The 26,178-nt window shown below is 38.2% G+C and overlaps 1 protein-coding gene across 6 annotated transcripts in view; it reads left to right on the forward strand.

The window, feature by feature from the left end:
* Positions 1-26,178, forward strand: part of Rev3l (REV3 like, DNA directed polymerase zeta catalytic subunit) — a 149,767-nt gene that overhangs the window by 37,677 nt on the left and 85,912 nt on the right. For 5 of the 6 annotated variants that reach the window (XR_015048410.1, XR_015048411.1, XM_085842783.1 and 2 more), the window contains 3 exons: positions 13,575-13,764; positions 21,164-21,238; positions 25,663-25,823. Coding sequence is in view for 3 of the 6 variants with exons in the window: in XM_085842783.1 (XP_085698909.1) it covers positions 13,575-13,764; positions 21,164-21,238; positions 25,663-25,823 (426 nt within the window). In the remaining 3 variants the exon portion in view is untranslated. Of the gene's footprint in view, positions 1-13,574; positions 13,765-21,163; positions 21,239-25,662; positions 25,824-26,178 lie in introns of those variants that run through there. The other variant, XM_085842786.1, reaches the window with a different exon arrangement.

Consider the following 26,178-nt stretch of genomic DNA (forward strand, 5'->3'; position numbering starts at 1 on the left):
ACAATGCACAAAACAAAAAACCAAAGTCACAAGGTAAATGTCCAAACTAGAAGACAAGTGAGTAGTGAGAGTCACATCTTGCTAAAGAAGCCAGTAGAGCCAGGAAGTGGTGAGGAAATGAAGACTAAGTAGTTGGAATTTGAGCGTGAACATCTGTATTAACAGTTGCTGGGGCCCAATGTTAGGAGCCCCCAGCCTTCCACTAGGCTTTTCACTGAAGGTGTTGGTGACGGTGGGGTGCCTTTGCACTGCTAGCAGGGAAGCTGGAAATGGGAAGCTACCCAGAGTCTAGTCATTTCCAGAACGAGAAATGCAGTTGCAGACACCACTCGCATTCTTGTTTGATGGAAAAGGGGAGGAAAGCTGAGAAGTACTTATGAAACCCTAGCCTGGGCTACAGGCTTACTGACCAGCTAAAATCTAGTCATGGAGCTATAGAACACACACATCCTCTCTCTCAACTTCTTTCAACAGTTCTAGTGTAACTATAAGAACTAAAAGGCAGCTGTGCATGTGTTAAATAGTTTCCAAACACGACATACAAGGATATTACCTATATACCCAAAATAAGTCTTAAAATGTTTAAAAAACACCCCCACTTGGTTCCTCAGCAGGAGGTATGGCTCACTGGTAGAGCACTCACTCTTGAGTTTAATTCCTAGAAGTAGAATAAGCAAAAAAACCAAACTACTCATTTTACCTGTTGTGGTTTTATTTTTATTTTTTATATTTTTTTACAATTCATTACCCCCCACCCCCAGGAAACCTCCTATCCCATCCTGCTCATATGAGGGTATTCCCCAACTGACCCACCCACTCCTGCCTCCCCGCCCTGGCATTCCCCTACACGGGGCATTGACCCTTCACAGGACCAAGGGCCTCTCCCATTAATGCCCGACAAGGCTATATCCTCTTCTACATATGCGACTGAAGCCATGGGTCCCTCCATGTGTGTACTCTTTGGTTGGTGGTTTAGTCCCTGGGAGCACTCTGGGGTCTGGTTGGTTGATATTGTTTTTCCTATGGAGCTGCAAACCCCTTCAACTCCTTCAGTCCTTTCTCTAACTCCTCCATTGAGGACCCCATGCTCAGTCCAATGGTTGGCTGCAAGCATCTGCCTCTGTATTTGTCAGGCACTGGCAAGGGCCTCTCAGGAGGCAGCTATATCAGGCTCCTGTCAACAAGCACTTCTTGGCATCAGCAATAGTGTCTGGGTTTGGTGACTATATATGGGATGGATCCCTTGGGACAGACTGAAGGAAAGATGGCCTTCCTTTCAGTCTCTGCTCCACACTTTGTCTCCCTATTTCCTCCCTTGAGTATTTTGTTCCCCCTTCTAGGAAAGACTGAAGCATCCACACTTTGGTCTTCCTTCTTCTTGAGCTTCATGTGGTCTGTGAATTGTATCATGGATATTCCGAGCTTTTGGGCTAATATCCACTTATCAGTGAGTGCATACCATGTGTGTTCTCTTGTGATTGGGTTATCTCACTCAGGATAATATTTTCTAGTTCCATCCATTTTTCTGCGAATTTCATGAAGTTATTGTTTTTAATAGCTGAGTAGTACTCCATTGTGTAAATGTACGACATTTTCTGTATCCATTCCTCTGTTATCTGTTGGAGCATCTTCTGGTTAGATGCCCAGGAGTAGTATAGCTGGTTCCTCAGGTAGTACTATGTCCAATTTTCTGAGGAACCGCCAGGCTGATTTCCACAGTGGTTGTACAAGCTTGCAATCCCACCAGCAGTGGAGGAGTGTTACTCTTTCTCCACATCCTTGCCAGCATCTGTTGTCACCTGAGTTTTTGATCTTAGCCATTCTGACTGGTGTGAGGTGGATTTGTTTTGATTTGCATTTCCCTGATGATTAAGGATGTTGAACATTTCTTTAGAAGCTTCTTGGCCATTCGATATTTCACAGTTGAAAATTCTTTTTCAGCTCTATATCCCATTTGTTAATAGGGTTATTTGATTCTCTGGAGTCTAACTTCTTGAGTTCTTTGTATATATTGGATATTAGCCCTCTATCGGATGTAGTATTAGTAAAGATCTTTTCCCAATCTATTGGTTGCTGTTTTGTCCTATTGACAGTGTCCTTTGCCTTCCAGAAGCTTTGCAATTTTATTTGGTCCCATTTGTCAATTGTTGATCTTAGAGCATAAGCCATTGGTGTTCTATTCAGGAAAATTTCCTCTATGCCCATGTATGTGTTCAAGGTGTTTCCCACTCTCTCTTCTATTAGTTTCAGTATCTCTGGTTTTATGTGGAGTTCCTTGATCCACTTGGACTTGAGCTTTGTACAAGGAGATAAGAATGGATTGATTTGTATTCTTCTACATGCTGACCACCAGCTGAACCAGCACCATTTGTTGAAATGCTGTCTTTTTTTCCACTGGGTGGTTTTAGCTCCTTTGTCAAAGATCAAGTGACCATAGGTGTGTGGGTTCATTTCTGGGTCTTCAAATTATATTCCATTGATCTACCTTGTTGTCCCTGTACCAATACCATGCAGGTTTTTTTTTTTTTTCTTCCACTATTGCTCTGTAATACAGAGAGTTAGGGATGGTGATTCCCCCAGACATCCTTAATGTAATCTACTATATAAACAGAATCAAAGATAAAGACCACATGATCATCTCATTATATGCTGAGAAAGTGTTTGACAAAATTCAACACCCCTTCATGATAATAGTCTTGGAAATATCAGGAATTCAAGGCCCATACCTAAACATAGTAAAAGCAACATATAGCAAACCAGTAGCCAACATCAAACTAGATGAAGAGAATCTTGAAGCAATCCCACTAAAATCAGGGACTAGCCAAGGCTACCTACTCTCTCCCTACCTATTCAATATAGTACTTGAAGTCCTAGCCCGAGAAATTAGACAACAAAAGGAGGTCAAAGGGATACAAATTGGAAAGGAAGAAGTCAAAATATCACTACTTGCAGATGATATGCTAGTATACTTAAATGACCCCAAAAATTCACCAGAGAACTCCTAAAGCTGATAAACAACTTCAGCAAAGTGGCTGTATAGAAAATTAAGTCAAACAAATCACCTTGCCTTTCTTTAGTTTTATCTATCTATCTATCTATCTATCTATCTATCTATCTATCTATCTATCTATCTTTGTGAGGGGTGTGTGTATAATCTCACTTTGTTAACCAGACTTGTACTTGTAGCAATCCTCTGCCTTAGTCTATTACTTGAATTATGGGTATGAATCAACACAACCCAGTTTTCATTTCCCTGATGATGGATTTTTGTTCAAAACAACAAAGGCAATGATGTATTCAATGAATGGTTGCATTGTTATAAGGGATGGGAGGTGGGAGAGAAACATTTAGAATACTGTCATTGGCTATTTGCACACCTTGCAAAACAGTGTAATGTCCGAAGGTGGACATTGTAAATATACTCTAACTTTAGGGTACCACTCCTCTCCCCCCAAAAGGATAGCTTCTCTTTAAAAATCAATGAAAAACACAAAAAGAGGACTTTAAAAGTATTGGTCCCCGACCTGTTTGCATTCTATTTAGCAGGTTTGGATAGTATATTTCTGCCTAAAACATCAGTCTGTGAATTTTTATAATTTGTTTTTAAGTCTTCTCAATGGCCATCCTTGTTTAGTAGAAGTCACTGGGCTATCAGTTCAGTGCTCTGACTAATTAAATGTAATCCTAAGAAAACTACTTTTAAATTCATATACAAAAGTTGCAGGATATTAAATATGAGTGGAGAGTTTTAAAGAATGGGAGATTCTTTTGTTTTGACAGTAAACTATTAAATACTAAAAGCAAGTTAGTTTTTGTTGGGAAACCTTTTCTCATATTCATAATTCCCGAATTTTAACTTTTTTCGCTATTTAATGGTGATTGAATCTCTATAAAGTGTCCTAAGATTTACCAGTCCTATATTTAATATATCTCTAAAGAGAAATAAAAATTTATAAGTGGCTTTAGTTTTTGTTAAAAATCCAATAGTTTTGATAAATACATCTATTCTAATGGAATATTCAAAGTTAAGCCTTCTCAGTAGAAGCTTCAAAAGTAAACAGGATAGATGTAAATCTCTTCTAATAGCTTTGTTAGGCTGTAATTCATATGCCATATCACTCACCTAATCTGTTCAAGTCCATGATCTGTGATACATTCAGAGCTGGGCGCCAACACTACATTCTAGAGTATTTCTATCGCTCAGAAATATCCTGTGTACCTAGTAGCAGTTACTCCTCATTTTTATGCCAATTTCCTAGGCATGAGTAACCATCAATCTTGTTTTCAGCCTCAAAAGTTTTGTCTATTCTGGGAGCTAGGGAGAGATGGCTCAGTGGTTAAGAGCCCTGACTGCTTTCCAGAGATCCCAAGTTCAGTTCCCAGCACCGACACGGTGGCTTACAATTTTCTGTCATGGGATCCGATGCCCTCCTGTTTCTCGTAGGCACACATGCAAATAGAGCATATATATATATATATATATATATATATATATGTATATATATATATATAAAATAAGTAAGTCTAAAAACACTGTTCTGGATATTTCTTATAAGTGGAATCATATGATACATAGTTTTTGTGTTGGCTTTATTTAAGGGTCATCTATATAATATATATCTACACTTCATTTTTTTTTTAAATCAATGAATAACATTTCTTTGGATGGGTATTTTGCATTATGCTAATCTTTTTTGTTAGTTGATGGACAAGTGAAATTGTTTCTACCTTTAGACTATTAAAATGTTGCTATGAATGTTCATATGCACATTTTTGTATTGACATGCAGTGGGTGAGATTTTCAGTTTCTTTCTGACTTTTCTGACTTTATATGTTTGTTAACTATCCTGGTGGGTAGTAAAGTAGTATTCATTGTGAGTTTGACTTGCATTTTATTGATGGTGGCTGGTGTTGGACATCGTTTCTTGTGCTTATTGTCCATTTGTGCATTCTTTTTGGAAAATGTTTATTTAGATCCAGTGCTCATTATGCTATTCAATTTTTCACTCTTAGGAAAAAAACCCTGAGGAATTTATTTTCAAGGCGTCAGGATGTATTCTGGCTCTTTGTTAAGAGGGTGCAGTGGCTGCTTTACACCACTGCCTGTAAACTTGTGATGAGGAAATACATGATAGAGCCGTGTATTGGAGAAAGCTACTTACTTTGGGACATCCAGGAAGCCAAGGGAAGAGAGGAACTTGGGATCCTGTTTCATGAATGGGGATATTCACCCAGTGACCTAGTTCCCTCCACTAGGCTCCACCTCCTAAGGATTTTTGTCATCTTCCAGGAGTGCCATAGGCTGAGGCCCTCGCCTCAGATGTGTGTGAACTGCCGTATGGATGCTGGGAATTAGACTGCAGGTCCTGTGAAAGAGTAGGCTACTCTTTCCCCTCTAGCCTCTGAATATTCAGGCATTTACCGAAACAAACTTAATTACAGAAGTCTTTCTTGTTTTCTTATTACCATTGTTAAGATGAGTTTCTTTATTTCCTTTTCCTGTCTTTCCCTCCCTCCCTCTTCTCCTACCCTTCCTCCATCTGTCTTTCTAGACAGTTTCTCTTGTGTACCCCTGGCTGTCCTAAAACTTACTTTGTAGACCAGGCTGGCCTCAAACTCAGAGATCCCCATGCCTCTACCTCCCTACTACTGAGATTAAAGGTGTGAAAGTCCAGCTGAATTTTCTTTTCTTTTTTCTTTTTTTTGTAAATAAATAAAATGTAATATATGTCTATGTTAATTACTGAGAAAGTGGAATCTATGTCTACACGGTTCATTGTGCTTTAGTTGCAGGTTCATTCTTTTCTTTTAGGATGTTCAGACTTTCCTTGGAGATGAAGAAATGTGCTCTCTTTTGCCAAGGAACTGCTGTCGGCACATTGAGTAACAGTAACTAAAACAAGCACCAGCTGAATTTTCACCTCAGAACCAGAATATTAATTTTACTTTGAGATTCAGTTATTTATCTTTAGATTGAAAAACCACAGAAATTAATGTGTGTCATCATTCTGGTCAGAGCATCTGAACAAAATGTTTGTTTCAAAACCTAGAAGTTTACTCTTACCTCAGGTTAAGAAATAATAGTTATTTTAATGACATTTATTCTGAAGTTTACATTTTCTTAGAGATTCAACCTTACAACTGCTGTTGACTGTTGAAAAAAAAATTTTTTTTTTTAAGTCCAGGCTTTACAAAAAAGAAAATGGTACGTCACAGTGTAGGGCCTTTGGCAGTATGCAAATTGAGTTTCATAGTTACTAAAAGTCAAAGTAGTTTCTGATTTCTTTTGTATGACAATTAAGTTAAATGAGCTTTTATGTATTATTTCAACAACTTTGTAGCATAATTATTAAAAAAAAATAGTTGTAGCCGGGCGGTGGCGCACGCCTTTAATGCCTCTCGGGAGGGAGAGGCAGGCAGATTTCTGAGTTCGAGGCCAGCATGGTCTACAAAGTGAGTTCCTGGACAGCCAGAACTATACAGAGAAACCCTGGCTCGAAGAAAAAAAAACCAAAAAAACAAAAAAAAGTTGTAGTATATTTTTCTGTTACAGTTGTTCAACCTAGAAAGAGACCTTTCTTTACAAAAAGAGGAAGATACAAGGACATTATAAGTATTTTAATTGTTAGCATTTGAAAGGAATTAGAATGTAAGATAAGAATGAAACAATTTGCTAACATGTTCAGTTGCAGGTCCTCTTTCTTACAAGGCCTTCCAAGGTTTATTCTGGCTCTCAGGAAGGTGTGATGGCAGGAGTGTGAGAGTGTGGGGAAGCAGAGAGAGGGGTGGTTCTGTGTCTTTTCGTTGTTTTCTGGGGGTCCCCAGCCTGTAGGCCTTCTCAGCTCAGTTAAAATCCACCTCCAAAGACATATATACTCTGTCAAGTAACTGAGTGGAGTGGAATGGACTGAGATATAATATGTTTCACACTCCCGTCATGATTCTGCATAGTTTTACATTTCATATTTGGTAGTTTGTTTCTTGTTTTTATACCGCCATTACTTTTATCTTAGTTGTTTTTGTTTTTTTTACTGTTCTTTTTTATGTCCCTTATTGTTTTCTGTGCAGTTTTTAAGATTATTCTCTTTGTGGTAATTATCCTTCCCCATCTTACAGTGGTATTATTTGGATTAGCTCCTATGTAGTTTTATTGTATAATTTTGGTCAACTGTGTGTCATTCTCTTCTTACTTTGTGCTGTTGCCATCATACAAAGCCCATTTTTTTACCTTAAACTCCTCAACATGATTTTATAATTATGACTTTATTCTCTTATCTCTTAGATGACATAGAATGGTTAGAGTCTAAAGTGTAATTTTTCGTGGCTTTAGTTCTTTGAAGTATTAGTAGTAACTGGCCTTGAAGCCTTGGCTCAGTAAGTTCTGTGGCTGGCATACATCAGGTACAGTTTCTCTGAAGTGCTTTCTCCCTATAGTAAGACCATATTGTTTTCTTTGAAAACTAGACATTTTCAAGTTGGTAGAAGTTTTTTCATTTTTTTTTTTTTTTAAGATTCACTTTTTTTTTTTTTTTTTTTTTTTTTTTTTGTATATGAGTACACTGTCACTGTCTTCAGACACACCAGAAGAGGACATCATCAGATCCCATTACAGATGCTTGTGGGCTACCATGTGGTTGCTGGGAACTGAATTCAGTATCTTTGGAGGAGTAACCAGTGCTCTTAACTGCTGAGCCATCTCTCCAGCCTCTCCCACCACCTCTTTAAAAAAGATTTATTTATTTCATTTATATGAGTACACTGTAGCTCTCTTCAGATAGACCAGAAGAGGACATCGGATATCATTACAGATGGTTATAAGCTACTATGTGGTTGTTGGAATTAAACTCAGGACCTCTGGAAGAACAGTCTTAACCACTGAGCCCTGGTAACAATTTTTTAAAGTCAGGTTTTCCACACCTTCGGTGTTTATATTTGTTTGTTGTTTTTATTTCTTTAGTAATTTTGCTGGCTGGTAGTTGTAGTCTCCATTCTTAGAACTCTCTGCACAGCTAGCCTAAAACAGTTAATGATTGACCAGCTTTTTTTTTTTTTTTAAAGGCTTTGAGCTAAGTTTTCTCCAAGCTTTTAAAAGATGTTTTTACTTGTTTGAAAATTTCGTGCAACACATTTCCATCATATTATTTCCTCTTTTCTATCTCCTCTCAGATCACCCCCTCTTCCCCACATACAAACCCAACCATGTGCTCTTTCTTTCTCTCAAAATAACTATAAGAAACCCCACAAAATACATGGACTTGGATCTGTATTGACCACTTACTCCAGAGTATGAGGCCTGCCTTGGACTGTGGTTGATATATCCAGTGTCATTGCATTGAAGAAAACTGATTATCCCTCCCCAGCCAGCAACTATCAATTATAAATGGCCTTTTGGCTAGGAGTGGATACTGAAATTTTAATCACAAAATAAGTATGCAAGGGAATGGATATATTAATTAGCCTTATTTAATCATCTTATAATATATACATATCAAAATATACCCTATAAAATTATTCTGTTTTTATTATAAACTATACCCTAATAAAATTTCTGGAGACAAGGAAATAAATGTTTTCTTAGATCCACATGTCACCTAGAAAGAGCTAATACCCTAAGTCTGTAAGAATTCAAAACCATTTACTAGATTAAAATACTTTAATTTTTATTAATTTTGCAAAAATATTCTTAAAAGACTGCTCTCTTTGTCACATCTTTTAGTGTAGTGTAGCAGACAAGTTTCTGGACTGAAGGCAAGGTTTTTCACATAACTGCAACTCTCTGTAGTACTGCTTCTCCAGCTGCACACGTCTTAGAATGCTCTCTCTTACTAAGCCGAATCCCGACTAACGAAGTTGAAATAGTTTGAGAGAGACGAAGTTTGTCTCTAATAAGATGTTGCAGCTGTGTCATCCATGCACTGATATGAGGTAGCACTGTCATAAGGCACTAGATATGGTCCTACTTTGTAAAGATAAAAACAGTGCCACTGTGGAGTTACAGAGTTTACAATAAAAGCTGCTGCTATCAAGCAGTTGGTGTGCATATTCATTTTGTACAAGTCTCAACTTTTGAGTTTCTAGTTTTATTTCTCCTCATTTTCATTCTGTGATGCCCATTCCATATTAGGGTTGCTAGTATTATGGCAGGAACTCATGTGCAGTTGTTTTTGCTGGGGAAATGGTCCCTAGGGAGCAGAGAATGGTAGGTCAGTCTGTGTTGATGTTGTCAGTATGGTCATGAGTGGAGGGAAGTATTGGGAGCAGGAAATTAAATCAACAGGCATTCTCACCAGACTCTCATGCCTGATCCTCCTGTGCCACAGTCGCTGCTTTCATGCATTGCTTTGTCTTCAGATACATTCAGGCTTTTACTTCATGTTTTCCCCTGGGTCAATTATTCTATTTTGTTGAGCATTCTTTCATTTTGCCAGTATTTAGTAAACACATTGCATGTATGTTGTTCATGAGTCCTGAAATTACTGTGTTCTTCAAACATAAAGTCCTTTTGGATTCCAAAGAATCTGTCATCAAATGAGTTAAGGAAACACAATTTTAATACAAATCAAGAACTGAGAAGATTAAGGAAGCCAACATTCACTTTTTAAAAATTGAGCATTTAATTAATGTTGAATAAAAAGATTGTTGGTTTCAGATTTGTCAGTCTGCCATCAAGTCTAGCTTCAGTTACTAAAAAGCCATGTGCCTTAGACCAGCAGGTTGCAAGCCCTTTGAGTGCTGCATATCAGATATTTACATTATAATTCATAACAGCAAAATCACACTTATGAAGTCTCAATGCTTTTATACTCCCTTCTATAAGACCATATCGTCCGTCGTGTTTGTAGTATTTTCTTTGAAAACTAGACATTTTCAAGTTGGTAGCAGTTCTTTGTTTTGTTTTGCTGGTTGAGGTTACCACAGCATGAGGGAACTGTATTAAAGGCTCTCAGCATTAGGAAGGTTGAGAACTGCTGCATAGTTGGCAAAGTTATTTCTAAGTTTTTGGCTTTTTTTTATTTTAGATTTTTTTTAATTGGATATTTTCTTTATTTACATTTCAAATGTTATCCCCTTTCCTGGTTCCCCCTCCGAAGAACATCCTCCCCCTATCCCCTCCCCACTCCTCCCTGCTCACCAACCCACCCACTCCTGCTTTCTGGCCCTGGCATTCCCCAACACTGGAGCATACAGCCTTCATAGGACCAAGGGCCTTTCCTCCTATTGGTGTCCGACTAGGCCATCCTCTGCTGTGTATGCAGCTGGAGCCATGAGTTCCACCATGTGTGCTCTTTGGTTAGTGATTTAGTCCCAGGGAGCTCTGGGGTTACTGGCTAGTTCATGTTGTTCCTCCTATGGGGCTGCAAACCCCTTCAGCTCCTTGGGTCCTTTCTCTAGCTCCTTCATTGGGGACCCTGAGCTCAGTCCAATTGATGGCTGTGAGCATCCACCTCTGTATTTGTGAGGTACTGGCAGAGCCTCTCAGGAGAGAGTTGTATAAGGTTCCTGTCAGCAAGCACTTGTTGGCATCTACAACAGTGTTTGGGTTTGGTGATTGTAAATGGGATGGATCCCCAGGTGAGTCAATCTCTAGATGGCCATTTCTTCAGTCTCTACTCCACATTTTGTCTCTGTAACTCCTTCCATGGGTGTTTGTTCCCCCCTTCTAAGATGGATAGAAGTATTCACACTATGGTCTTCCTTCTGGAGTTTCATGTGGTTTGTGAATTGTATCTTGGGTATTCCAAGTTTCTGGGCTTCCCGGCTAATATCCACTATCAGTGAGTGTATATCATGTGTATTCCCCTTTGATAGGGGTTACCTCACTCAGGATGATATCCTCCAGATCCATCCATTTGCCAAAGAATTTCATAAATTCATTGTTTTTTAATAGCTGAGTAGTACTCCATTGTGTAAATGTACCACATTTTCTCTATCCATTCCTCTGTTGAGGGACATCTGGGTTCTTTCCAGCTTCTGGCTATTATAAATAAGGCTGCTATGAACATAGTGGAGCATGTGTCCTTCTTACCGGTTGGAACATCTTCTGGATATATGCCCAGTAGAGGTATTGCTGGATCCTCTGGTAGTACTATGTCCAATTTTATGAGGAACCACCAAACTGATTTCCAGAGTGGTTTTACCATCTTGCAATCCCACCAGCAATGGAAATAGATATTAACATTCAGCCTGGTACCTTCTACCTAGTTTCTATCTTTTCCCTAAGTCATATATTCACAGAGTTTTGTAATTCCAAAGCTTATGAATAGGAAAGTAGACTTCCTGACTCCTACTAAGGAGAAAATGTAAAAAGTGTAGTATAGAGTTGTTTTTAGAATTGTTTTTAAAGTCATTTTTAAAGATACCTTATTAATGGGAATCAAATTTGTAATTGTTTCTCTTAAGCATTTTAACCAATATTCGATTAAGATACATTGATAATAAAAAATATTTTCTTAAATCCTTACAGTTGCCTGTGGGATGTTAGTAGTGATTCTCTAAATTACTGGTCTTGAATTTATTTGCCAACTTCAAGGAAACATGTTTGTCTTTCTGAATTTTTCAGCCTCTAGTTTAGCATATTTGCCATTAATTGAGTTGGGGCTTAAATCTACTATTGTAGTATTTAAAATTTTGATTAATGGGTTATTTAGGAAGCATTTAAGCAGGTCATCTGTAGATGATACCTTTTCTTAACTCACTCATCATTAGTACTGGTATTTTCTTTATTTGAAGAATTTTAAATTATAATTTTGGGAAATAATTTTATTTAGAACTCAGTTTATTACACAATTTGCTTTTAATTTAAAATTATTTTTCTTTCCTCTGAAATTAAGTTTCATAGCTGCTGGTCTAAATAGAAACTAAATTTCCAGTACAGTGATACTAGAACAGTTTCAAAACTAGAACAGTTGGTGGTTCAGATAGAGTATTGCTGCCCACGGCTGGTATAGATCAGTGATACAGGACTCGCTTCACACACATGCACTCTTAGGTAGTGAGTTTGGGTCCAGCATTAAAAAACCAGAATATTGTGGCCTTGGAGTTGTAGATTTTATTTATTATAAAACTGACCTTTCTAGTTTTGTTAGATGGAATAATCACTTTTAGATATGCTATTTCTGCTTGTAACAATACCTTAAAAATAAGATGTGTGGATGTGGTGGTATGCACCTTTGATCCCAGCACTCAGGAGGCTGAGACAGGTTGGATCTTTGTGCCTCCAGGACATTCAGAGCTACATAAAGAGACCCTGTCTCCAGGGTGGGATCTATGTCTGGGAAACCAATGTTTTTATGACAAAATGTCCACACTATTTTCTGTATTTTTTTTATATTTAAGCCAGAAATGGGAAACTGATCAATAAAAATAGCCACTTCTACTAAAAGAAAAGGTCAGCTGGTCAGAGTGAGGGATACATAGGTAGAAAGAAATTTGGACAGCTCTTGGACAGAAATAGTGCAAGGTACTGACAGGCAACATGAGAAATACGGGTATGTTCTTCCATTGCTGCTGTTCTCTCTGTTGGAATCAAACACATGGCATGTACCCAGGAGGAACTAAGGGCAGTGCTCTTCAGGTAGGAGCCCTGCCAGGCTCAGGAAAGTAGTGCGCCTCTTCTTTTCATCTCTTGTGGATTTTGTTTTTGTGGCTCCCCCACTCTTTTCCTGTTTTGAATCTTTCTAGTATTTCTTTCCTTTCAAAAAAGACTTATCTTTTCTTTATGTGTATGCATGAGAGCCTGTATGAATTTATGTGCACCATATGTGTGCAGGAGCCTAGAAGGCCAGAAGAGTGTGGCTCCTGGGAACTAAACCCAGATCTTGCAAGATGAGTAAGTGCTGAGCCACCTCTCCAGCCCCTCATTCCTTTCTGAATCTTGGCTGTGCCCAGGTAGTGTGCTGGTGAGTCAGTCCCCCCTTTTGCATTTGAAAAATGTGCATTCTTGTTTTTTTTAGTTTATACTTTTGGGTCCCCCACCCCCATCACATTGTTTCTCCTTATAATACAATTTCATCAAATAGGAATTTTAAATAAGCAGAAGTCCATTTTTGTTACATTCAACTGATATATACCTTGTTTTTTTTTCCCCCTTTGTAATAGCAACATTTTATCTTTACTTCCCTTCCTGTCCCCACTAGCAAAATTTCATACACAAGAACTCCTTTTTGCTATGTTTTCTTCTAGAGTTATCTCTATTTTAGGGAACTTCTCACTTGAAAACATGAATGCAAAGAAGATTCATTAACTTGAGTAAGTGTTGAGTGGGTTTTGTAAGCTTTGTTAACACTCTGATTCAGTGAGGTTCATGAAACTTGTCAGATTGTAATAGTAAAGCAGCTACATGTCCTTAGGGATGTAAAACCATGCAGACTTGAGTAATCTAGTACAGTGCTTATGATTACAACATGCTGACAAATGACTTACTGTGAAATATGGTTAACACAGTGGCTATGAACTAATTTTCTTCTATCCTACATCAGCTATATCGCCATTAGAACATTTAAATGACTTGTACTCTGACTGTTCTATTGCTGCGTGTGTCTCAAGACTAAACTTTACAATGTGTTACGTTTTAGGTCAGAAGACTTGTCTTCATCTACATGGCGTCTTTCCTTACCTCTATGTGCCATATGATGGCTATGGACAGCAGCCAGAAAGCTATCTGTCTCAGATGGCATTCAGTATCGACAGAGCACTTAATGTGGCTTTAGGCAATCCATCTTCCACTGCTCAGCATGTGTTCAAAGTGTCATTAGTATCAGGAATGTAAGTATGATAATATCTTTTAAATTTCACTTCTGCCTTTCTTTTGTTATTTTAATTAGAGAAAACATGAAATATATTTTGTTCATTTTTTTTTTTACTATAATAATAATGGAGCTATGGTGGATTTCTTTTTGAAGCTTTACAAAGTAAATTTTTACTGGAATGAAAAATAAATGGCTACCAGTTGTTTTTATTTTAACCCCTTTCCATTTTTCTGCTTCCTGTAGAAATTCATGTAATTCTTACTTTATGGGACCTTTTGGTCTTGTGTATACTGTTGTAGGTCCTTGGTATGTTGCTCTGCTTCTTGTCACTGTACCAAAACACCTGAGACAATCATTTTATAAAGAGAAAATACTTGGTTTGGGTCACATTTTATTAGATTCTATTTGTATTATGATCCATTGGTCCCGTAGCTTTGGGCCTGTGGTAAGAGAGTTCATCATTACAGGAGCATGTAGCTGAACAAATTGCTTGCTATAAACTAGCAAACATAAGAAAGGAAAAGGAAGAGACCTGTTTCATAAATCCTTTTGAGAACATGCTCCTAATGATTTAAAGACATGCCCCCCATTATACCTTTTAAAGCTACCTTCTCAGTAGTGCCTTTAACTCATGGACCTTTGGAGGATATTCAAGATCTAACCTGTTTATTTGTATATTGCTAAACAAAACAAAGTTCCATAGAGGTTATATTCTAGTAACAAGAAAAGGGTAATAATCGGTACATATGACATGAGATAGGTTTATTTGTTACATGGTAATTGATATAGAAGGAAAGAAGACAGAAAGCACTATAAGAAGACTATAAGGATCTGTACAGTTTTAGACTGGGTGCTCAGGAAGGGTCTCATTGACAAGATCAGTGACATTAACTACCAAATGATGTAACATGTAAAAGAATACAGTGGAAGTGAGGGAGCAAGCAAGAGTCCAGGTGGCTGGAATAGGAGATGGAGAGAATGACAGAGTGAGCAGATACGAATGAGAAGAAAACTATGTAGACCACTTATTTTCAAGTTTCTAGATTCTCCAGCATTAGCTCTGTTTAATTTGACAGTTGAGATTGTGGTTCTCAGATCTCTTAAGGACCAGGATTGTACCTGAACAACGGTGTGATGAAATCCAGGCTTCCCATAGGCTCTGTTAGCCAGTCTCTGAGTACAAGAGCACTAAGGCAGTCTCTTATTTGAAGACTGACAATTCTATAATAGTTTTGCTCTATTCTTTCTTTTGATTTGAACTGCAGTGGAAGGTGACTCCCAGCTTCCGCCTCCATTTCTTCCTCCTTTGTCTTAGCTCAGACCAGAATCTAAACCTGATGGCCATCCTAGCCTTTTGTATCTCTGCTTACTTCCTTTCACATGGGTTCTCCTTAATACATTTCTTACATGGCATTTCTTTCTCAGACAGCTGAAAGCCTTTCTATCAATTCTGATGCATACTCAAATTTGAGAATCACTATAGGCAACTATTCTATGAACTTTAAATTTTCTTCTGAGCTGTTGCATGATATTGAGCTGCCAGGGTCTGACTTACTAGGGTTGCTTCAGCAACTATGTAGGTGAACAAAGATGTGGGAAGATGAGGACAGAGAAGCAAGAAGCTCAGTAATAAAGTATGGTAGCGTGAACTACAGTAATAGCAAGGAAGTTGTGTAAAATCAGCTTCTGTATGTATTCTGAGGGTTAAGTTAAAATTTGCTGTTCAGTTAGTTGAGAGTAGTGATATGTGTCAAGAATGACAGCAGGATTTATTTTGTGTTGCTTAGAACTTTGAGTCTGTGTTGGTGGAGCACAGTGGAGGAAAGATCTGGATGTTTCAAGCATGACTACTATCTAAGTAGGATATTGCCATGATCATGACTGTATATTCTATATCTTAGTTCATTTTTGTTTACTTTAGCATTTAACAGAACTTTACTTATTTTAGGTTTTATTCTTCACTAGCTAACAGGTGAGCTGAAGAAATAACCACACTTGCTTGTTTACTAGAACACACCAGCACCTTTTCAGTGTTGAGCACTATACCAGGCAAAAGAGAGACAAGAATAGGATACAGCTGTAGCTGTGGTAAGAGCACAGATACAGATGTTGAGATAGCGTTTGTTAGGGATTGATTGTGTCATGTGGTTAGAGAGGCTGAGTAGCTACAGTAGTCAGTCTGTATGCTGAAACCCCTTAGACGCTGGTAGCCAGTCCAAGTCTGAAAAGCCTCAGAACCAGAAGGGTTGATGGCATAATTATGGTATAATTCTCAGCTCCAGGCTGAAGGCCTGAGACCGTGCACACTTTTGATACAAGTCCTAGAAGCAAAATCAACATGTACAGGAACTGGAGGGCTTGAAGCTGTGGTCAGCAGGAGCAGGAGGATAATTGCATCACAGTTCTAGGAAGAGGAGAGAAAGTTCCATTTTTTCCGACTTTTTGTTCATGTTGAAATTTGGATGGTACTCACCTGCATATAAACAGATCTTTTTTATTCCCCAGCTTAGCAAGATAAAATTATTCAGAGACTTTTTTTTTTTTTGGCTAAAAAAACTTAGATAATGTATAGAATTTCTAAGCTATATTTTAGGGCAATATATATGAAACCAGAATTACAGGTTTCCAAATAATTTTGATTTAATAGTTAAATATTTATTCAGTATCTGAAATTAAGAGACTGAAAAAAAAAGGCACTAAAGATTGTTAACAAAACCAAGACAAAGCAAAGATAATATGGAGCACATAAGTGTAGGTTGTCTTCCTGTTTATTTGATTAAAGATGACCTCTCTCCTAAGAGCTGCATTTATGTATATGAAAAATACCATAGTAGTAGGAAAAGGTTGAAATTTACCATTAAGAAAATGAGATCCCATATATATTAGCTAAGACTTTCTAGGTTAACAATGGATAGAATGAATCTTTATCCATGTATAAAAGGGGGGTTTTTAAGAGTGGCTTACAGACTGTGGTCCTCCTAGACCAGCAATAGTTATTTCCAGTCAAAAAGTCCAAGAATCTAGTAATTGTTCAGCCCATGAGGCAGAATGTCTGAGCTGATCTTCAGTATTCATTGGAATTCTGAAGAAGTAGGGTACAGGAATACCTCAGCAGCAGGATGAATGAACTGCCGGTGAGACCGAAGGCAAGCAGGCACAAAGCTGCTTCTTTCCAAGTCCTTTCTATAGATTGAGAGTGGTCTTCCTACCTGAAATGGTCCAATCAAAAAAGTCCCTTACAGGCATCTCCAGCTGTTTGGGTTTGTAGTTAATTTCATGGGTAGTCAAGTGGACACCCCAAGAAGAGCTAGCTCAGCACCATACAGCTTTTATCCTTTTCTTTATAGAAACAGTAGCAAATTATAGAAACAATATTGTTACAACTCATATTGAGCTCTGGCCTCTATAGGAATGTGTGTGCACACATACAATACGTGTGTATCCTGTACATGTGTGTACATATGTGAGCATACATGCCGCACACATACATAGGATGAAGTGAAGTAGTATTATTTTTTAAATGATAGAAGTGGGATGATGGGATGCGTTGGTAGTTAAGAGCATTTGTTGTTCCTGCAGAGGAACAGGGTTTGTTTCCGAGCACCCAGAATGTGGCTAACAGATACACATATAACTTCAGTTTCAGGACATCCAATCTTACACTTTCTTCTGGCCCCATTGGGCAACAGGCACATATGTAGCACACTCATATACACACAAAATATATCTTAACATAAAGGGTGAAAGATGGAGAGAGACGATCAGAGAATACAGTATTGAAGGAGGTTAGTTAAGCTGAAATCTGCATCTCTGAGAATGAAAGGAAAAAAAGGCAAAAGCCAGGGACAGGGCTTTCCAGGCTGAGAAAAGCAAGCAAGGGAATACATGAAGAGGGATGAAATTAGCCTAATGTGGTTTAGAGTGGCCGGGGGAGAGAACAGTGAGTGATAGATAAGACAGGATTAAAGTAAGAAACAAGGATGGATGTGTGCACATTTCAGATGTTGGGAACTAGCAAAATAAAAATGTAACAGAAATTACTTGGTGACAATAATAGAGATAGCTCTGACCCAGAGTATGAGTAACAGGTTTTCTAAAGCATTATTACTATGTGAGTACGTACATGGTGTCTGGGTGGGTGTGGGCACATTACATGGAATTAGAGGACAACCTCAGGTGTCAACTTCACCTTTCGCCTTGTTTTGAGATAGGGGTTTTCTTTTGTTTTGTTTTGTTTTTTCTGCTGTATGTGTTAGACTGCATGTGCTGGCCCATGAGCTTCTAGGCGTTCTCTTGTCTCTGCCTTCCTCCTTCTTGTAGGAACAAGGAGATTACACATATGTTATGCATCTGGCTTTTGCATGCATTATTGGGATTTAAACTTAGGTCCTTGTGCTTCTGAATGGCAAGCACTGTTACCCTTTGAGTTATCTCCCTATCTCCTCGCTGATGTATTGTTTAAATTACATCATCTTTGAAAAGAATCACAGTCAGCGTATCATAGGTATAAGTAGAGTTTTATGTCCTCCTAAAATTATATGGAAACATCAGCTTCTTAAGCCTTCATTGAATACTTCTTCCTCAGTGTAATCATCTGCAGCTCCCTTTTCCTGTTCAGTCTCATGGCCTGAGATAGCATAGTAGGGTTCTTAAGCCCCCAGCCATACATAGATACATTCATTCATTCATTTATCTATTTTAATTTTATTTTGGGGGATGGTCAGAGGACATCTTGGGGGACTTAATACTCCTACCACGTGGGTTCCAGGAAATAAGCTTAAGTCATCATTGGTGGCAGACATCCTTAACCACTAACCCATCTTACTATCCCCATTTCAAGCTCTTAATCTCTGATCTATTTAATTTTCACTGGATTCATTAAATATGTATAGATGTTAAAGACATCAGCTACTAAAATGTGTCATGTGTTGACACACACTTTTTTTTTTATAAATAAAACACATATGAGTGCATATGATACAGTTTGCCTCTTGATAGTAAACTTGTGAAATTGATAGCTGATTATAGGTGCTGTTAAAAGACACTGACCAAGAGAAATGGCAATAGTCTATATTGTTTCAGAGCCTCTTGGACTTTCCACTTAACCTGAAGGGAGGTGTTGTTTGTCAGGTACTGGAATTTTTGTTACTCTGTGACTTCTGATGTGGAAGGCGTTGTCCCCTCAGATGCCCCTCGGTTTTTGCTTTTGTTAAAAAAACTTTTCTTGAGCTGGGAAAATAGTTCAATGAATGAGAATGGTTGTTGTCCAAGCATGAGGACTTGAGTTTGGGTCTCTGAGACCCACTTAAAAATATTTGTGTGCATCCCTGTATTATACTTATAACTCCACTCTTTGACGGGCAAAGGTGGGGGTGGGGTGGGGTGGGGATATAGGGTAGGAAGGGTAGTTGTTGGGACTGGCTGCCAGCCTAGCTCCAAAGTCAGCAAGTGTCTTAGTCAGTGTCCTATTGCTGTAAAAATACACTAGTTCCCCTGAGACTTCTACCATTGTCCCATTGATGTCATTCTTTTCTTATTTTAACTTTTTACTTTGTCTTTGAGTTTTCAGAATTTTGACTATAATATTCTTCAGAAAGATGCATTTTAAATGAAGTGCTTTAGACGTGCTTTGAACTTTCTGGCTGTGAATATCAGTGTAATGTAGCCAGGGCTACTGTGAACTCCTGACCCTCATTCCGTTAACCTCAAGAGTCGCCTGGCCACTCATAGCATTTTCACTCATGGGTTTTGTTGGCTAGATTTTTTTAAAATGCCTTTTCCAGTCTGTTCTGAAATCTCATGAAGTGAACATTGACCTGTTTAATGGAATTAAGTAGATTATTGCAAAAGACTATCTTCAGGCCAAGAAATTCTTCTATATGTTCCGATCTACTGTTGAAGTTATCAGTCAGCTGCATATGTAACTTCATCCATTATGTTTTTTATCTTCAAGATTTTTAATGAGTTTTTTTTTTTTTTATGATCTTTCCTTAGTGGATTTCAGTTAGGTCTTGAATTCTCTTCCTAAGTTTATTTAGTTGTCTGTTTTTCCTTAATATTGTACTAAGTTTTTCAGAAAATTCGTTCTCTCAAATTTTTGCCAACTAATTTATATCCTTTTCTTTGTGCTCTAACTAGCAGTCACTGTGCTTCCTTCCTTAGAAGCCCACATTACAGAATTAGTTCTCACGCTTCTTTATGCTGGCATTTGTGCATCTGGTGGCTAATCAGTTCCCTGTACCAGTTTATGGGATAACTTTGGTAGTGAGAGACTAACTATTGTGTTGAGTGAGTATACCATGCTGATCTGTGTTCCTCATGAGACGTGTGTGTGTGTGTTATATATATATATGTATGCATTCAGCTTTTTCAATTGTAATCAACACTAGCAGTATCTGCAAGTTTCTATAGCCAGTGGTGGTTTTGGGATTATATTGCCTGCCAGAAAGTAGTTTCCTTAGCTTGGACCCAGCTAGGTTGTAATATGAGTAAGTTTTTCTAGGTCAAGATAGGGTTGGACTACTCGCTTGTTCCATCTAGGTGTAACATGCTGGTCAAAGATGCTTGTTTGACCAGGCTACAGAGAGATGAGTGGTACAGTTGATGCCTGACAGCTACATCAGTGACTTCATGGGGCCCCTGAAAGATGCCCTTCCTAGAAAAGTTTATCCAGCTATTTTCTAGAGTTAAGAATGGATATGTAGGACCAAGCTTCTAAGAATAGGCTGTTCCATTACTTCTTGGCCAGAGGAGAACCACTAGGTTTGTCTAGTTGATTCCCCAGGGTCCCCAAGCAGGCCAAGCCAGACTAAACAGGAAATGTTGTAGGGGCCTCAGTAGGCGGAGCCAACACAGTTGTGAAGCTCCTCTTCTGTGTCTAGAGGTTTTGCTTGATAGGCTCATTGGTTACCTTTCTATTGCCGTGATAAAACACCATGACCAAGGTAACTTGCAAAAGAAAGAGTTTGGGGGCTGGGCTTGGTGTATGGGCTTTTGAGACTTCAAAAAAGGCCACCTCACATGATATAACTCCCCTAAACAGTTCCACCAAGCGAGGACCAAGTATTCAAATATATGAGCCTATCCAGGCCATTCTGGATCAAACCACCAAGAACAACTTCTTTATAGAGCTGTAATGATTAAATGTAAGGTAGAAATGGTTCACTGTCCCTTTTGGTTCCAAGTTTTGTCTAAGGAGAATTTTTAAAATCTTAAAAATGCTTTGGTGTTTCTTCATATATAAATCTCTGATAGGTTTAGTTGCAAGCTCTTGGGGTATTTTTAAATGTGTTTTGGGTAATATTAAATGTAAGAAGACTGAATTAGGCCAGCAGAGCCTAATTAGGACAATAAGTTGTATTATTTCATCTTTGAATTACAGAAATGTTTTAAAATATGTTTTTCTTATGTTTCAGGCCTTTTTATGGTTATCATGAGAAGGAAAGACACTTTATGAAGATCTATCTTTACAATCCTGCAATGGTGAAAAGGTACAAAGATAAATGAAACCAAAGTATGAATAAACATGACTTAAATATTATATTAATAAAAAGAAGACGATAGAAGAAAGGCTTTGTAATTTATAACACCATTACAGTAAAGAATGTAAACTGTATATTATGAGTAGAAAGACAGCCACTGCTTAGATTGTGTGGAGGATATTTCAAAGGTAGGTCATTTGTTTATGGCCCCTGCCTATTTCTCTGTTTTGGATGTTGTGAGTTTGTTGAATTTTTTGTAAGAGATGATAACTGTCTGATACAATATTAGTGGCCTGTTGACCAGTCCATATGTTCAAGACTAAAAACAAGATAATCTTGTAATTTCAAAATAAGGAGAATTTTGTTGAAGGACTGCAGTGAGGGAACTTTTTGTTGACTCCTTATTAGCTGTTTCATATCCTGATTTTTTTTCCCGTTTCCTTTTCTTTTCCTTTTTCTCTTTCTTTTCCCTTTCTTCCTTTCTTCCTCCCTTCCTTCCTTTCTTTCTTTCTTTCTTTCTTTCTTTCTTTCTTTCTTTCTTTCTTTCTTTCTTTCTCTCTCTCTCTCTCTCTCTCCCTTCCTCATTCCCTCCCTCCCTTCCTTCCTTCCTTCCTTCCTTCCTTCCTTCCTTCCTTCCTTCCTTCCTTCCTCTCTCCTCTCTCTCTCTCTCTCTCTCTCTCTCTCTCTCTCTCTCTCTCTCTCTCTCTCTCTCTCTCTCTCTTTCCCCTTAATGTGTCCTCTGCATCAAGTAGTTGAATTCCAGACTCTAAAAATAAATTTGACAGGGGTGAGGCTTGGAGTCTGGGGGCAGCCAGATAACTCAGTGGAAAGCCAGTTGCTGCTAAGTCTGACGCCTGAGCTGTATCCCCAGGATACACATCCTGTAAGCAGTGCTCCATCAAATTGCCCTCTGGCCCCATGGACACATATAACAATAAATAAATGCAACACAAAACTTCCTTTTAAGAGTAAATTGTCTAAGTTCAACATGTGGCTTATTAGTTAGGTGACCTTAGGCAAGAGCCTTCCTCCTCCTTTCTGCCGTGCTTTCCTACGTTTGATTCTGATGTCTGGACCACCGCCAGACTGATTTGCTGCTCCTTGTCAGTGATGGCTTTACGTCTGTCAGTTGGCCCCACTTGCCTTCCTCATGCCATTTTAATGTCAATACTCATAATTTTACTTGGAATACTCATATACACACATTTATACATATAAACACACCCATCTCTCACATATCAATTCTTCATGAAAGATTTATCTCTCCATATCAAATGTCTTATCTCCCATCCATTCTTCACTTCTTATGGTTTCTACCCAAACTAATCCACTGAAATTTTTGTTCACTAACTGTCGCTAAATTCATTTTATGTCTTTCCTTTTTGAGCTTGTGGTACTACTTAGGAAACCTTCAAATGACTGCATATGCTGGTTTCTGAGACTCTGAAACCTCCTTTGATTATCCTCATACATGCATGATCATTCATCTTGGTGCCGCTGCGTATTGTTGCTGTTTTTTCTTTCATATTGGTGATTGTTTCTTAGGGACTGCCTTTATGTCTTCATCTTCTCCCTTCCATATTTATATTATTTATTAATTTTTATGGATGTGACCTCTAAGTTAGTATGAATGTCTCAATTTTCCTCTTGTGTTCCCAGTCAATATATGAAACCATTAACAGGGTAAATAGACTATCAGTGTGGTTAAGAATGAGAAGCGGGAGTAAAGGGAGCAGTCTTCCCTCATCCTTTGACTAGACTACTCTTGCCAGCCCACCTTGATCATGTTTCCTGCATTCCTGGCTGGCCTTCCCCGGGATCATGTTATTCAATTCCAGTCACCTCTTCTGCAATCATGACCTCTCGATGTCTCCATGGTGACAACTGGGACCACATGTATTGGCTCTGCTTGGTGGGGTCCCCCTTTGTAACACCCTTTGTAACAATAAAGTCTATTTAAACCTTGGAAAAAAAAAAAAAGAATGAGAACTCACAGAGAAGATTTGATGTGAGCTTTATAGCCTTTTCATTTTTGTTTGTGTGAGTTTTAAAAAATACATTGTGGGCTGTGAATGTGAGTATAGGCAGGCACCTGCAGAGGCCAGTGTCATTTGGTCCTGTGAAGCTGGAGCCACCCAGCGAGTGTGCTAGGAACCAACCTGGGTCCTCTGCAAGACTAATATGCCCTCTTTAGTACTGAGCCATCCCATCTCTCCAGCCCTTTTTGTGTGATTTTTAATACCATTTAAATTCTCTTGAAGATTCATCACTTCATTTATAAAATGTTACCATGGACTTGTAGTAAGTTCTGCTTGAGGTTACACATTTGTTATATATAACCTATTCAGTATATAGAGCTCAAAAGTATGTTAGCTACGCCTTCAGTGTTAAAACATTATGATTGTTCCTGTTCATTTTCAGTGGGGCCTCCGCTAGAATGTCCCACTGTACTAAAACTCAGAACGCTTAGAGCTGTTTTTAATTTTTCTGAAACCAAGATGACAACCAAACCAAAACTACTTTTCTTTCATTCATTACATTTTCAATAAACACATGACCACCATTTGGCTTAATCTCAATTCTTCCCTAACTTACCATCCATCTCCAGTCAGTTCTTCAGATGTGGCCATGTCACCCTTACTGAGTTAAGGGTTGTCACCCTTACAGTTCTCCTGACTCTTTGGCGGATTTTTGTCTTATAACTATCAATCTAGGTTTTCCACTGCAGTCTCCTGATATGATTGTTTTGTTTGCCTGCTATTTACTTCTCCAGCAAATTATATACTGCTTCATATTTAAGTAGGATGACTGTAACCTGACTTCACATTTTAAGTAGGCTGTCTATAATCTGACTTCAGACATTTCTTTCAGTTTTGACACTAGACTACATACAGTATCTATGGCTTCCCTTCCTGAATATACTGCTTTCTTATAACCTTTACTGTACCCTATTATGTTAATGTGAAACACTCTTCCCTCTCTTCAGAGAGTTGAACCTGTGGTTTGTTTAACTTCCTGCTTAGACTGCTCACAAAGGGCTTCCGGGAACACCTCTGCCCCTCAGTTCTCGGCATAGTACTTTTTTTGATGTGCATTGTTGCTGTTGCTTATGTTCCCTATTATGAAGGGACTAGCATTCCCATGGTAACACTGTCTCTAGTGGTGGAGTTATGGTTGATATTTCTTTGGGGAATTTTTAGTGGTGTATATGAAGTTATTTCTGTATTTTTTTTTTTTTTTTAATAATGGAGAGCAGAAAAAGATTTATCCAATGTTGCCACAATTGAGATGAGGGACCAAGACATCTAGCTAGGAAACCCTCTCCTCTTACATACCAGTTTATTTTCAACATCCTGAAGTAAGAGTAAACTTTAGAAAGTGAATATATACACATTTAAACAGTTTTACTCAAGGTGTGACACAGCCCACCATTGACCTCATTGACTAGGCCTGAGTTTCATCCTTTAAATTAGTCAGACACGTTGTTAGAACTGTGAATTCTTTTCTAGAGACAAGTTTCCTATACAGTTGGTGCCTTTTTCTTCTCCCAGCATGAAATTTCTAGGGGACTCCCTCCCCACTTTGGTAATTCTTTGTTTTAGTAGTCTGAGACTCAGTAGTTTGAGACTCGCAAGTGTCTTTTTAAAACGTCTTCATTTGTCAAGACCAGTTACAATTTTTCGTTTTCTGTTTAACACCTACATCTAAAAAGAATGCAAGTAGGAACTAAGGTTAGAACATGTTTAATTAGTGCCAGGTAGCCACGTATAAGAACCATTTTGGGGGGCTAGAAAGATGTCTCGGCAGTTAAAAGCATGTGTTGCTCTTGCAGCAGACCCAGGTTTGAGTCCAAGCCACCCAATGATGGTTCATACCCATCAGTAACTCCAGCGTCATGGGATGTCCTCTGACCTCCATGCAAGTACACTTAGTAGACAAAAATATATGAAAGGAAACACTTGTGCACAAAAAATAAGTTAAAAATTGTTTTAAATAAAAAATATTTGGGAAAAAAAAAACCTGTTGGCTTTTAGTTATCTTTGGAAGGGCTGGCTCCATCTTGGTAATCTGAGATGGGATCTTGTTGGAAGCCTAGGCAGGCCACAGGCCTTCTTCCTGCTTTGACTTGCCGAATGCTCAGAGTATAGGCAAGCACTGCCAGGCCTAGGATAAATTTCTCTAATGCTTTTCTTAGGTGGTTTTAATTTTTTCCCATTTAATCTATGAATTGTTTTTTTCATTGAGAAAAATTCATTTTACTTTAAGACTGTGGTTTAAACTTTTAACTTGAAATAAAATACATATTTCTAGAAAAAAAAATAAAATGATAATTTTGAGTATTAGTGGGGATTTTTTTTTGTCCTCTATATTTCTGTAATCATTGCTTCACTTGACAATGAACATAATCCTATAACTTTCTTTTTCTAATTTAGGATATGTGAACTTTTGCAAAGCGGAGCCATAATGAATAAATGTTACCAGCCTCATGAAGCGCATATTCCCTACCTCCTACAGCTCTTCATTGACTACAATCTTTATGGAATGAATTTAATAAACCTGGCTGCTGTCAAGTTCCGAAAAGCAAGAAGGAAAGGTACGGTTACTTTTCTTTTCTTTTTTTTTTTTAAGTTTTGTTTTATTTATTTATTATATGTAAGTACACTGTAGCCATCTTCAGACACTCCAGAAGAGGGTATCAGATTTCGTTATGGATGGTTGTGAGCCACCATGTGGTTGCTGGGATTTGAACTCCGGACCTTCGGAAGAGCAGTCGGCACTTTTAACCACTGAGCCATCTCGCCAGCCCCACGGTTACTTTTCAAGTTCAGACTAAGGGTGCTGTGTAATCAGCGGCTTACAAAGTAGTATGCATAGTGGATAAAGAATAGAGAAATGCTGAGAGTAGGGTTCGAGATTATCAGGAAGCACTTTGCAGAAGACATTTTCTG

The sequence above is a fragment of the Mus caroli genome, unplaced genomic scaffold (assembly GCF_978045245.1).
Source record: "Mus caroli unplaced genomic scaffold, Mus_caroli_1 scaffold_9, whole genome shotgun sequence".
Taxonomy (NCBI): domain Eukaryota; kingdom Metazoa; phylum Chordata; class Mammalia; order Rodentia; family Muridae; genus Mus; species Mus caroli.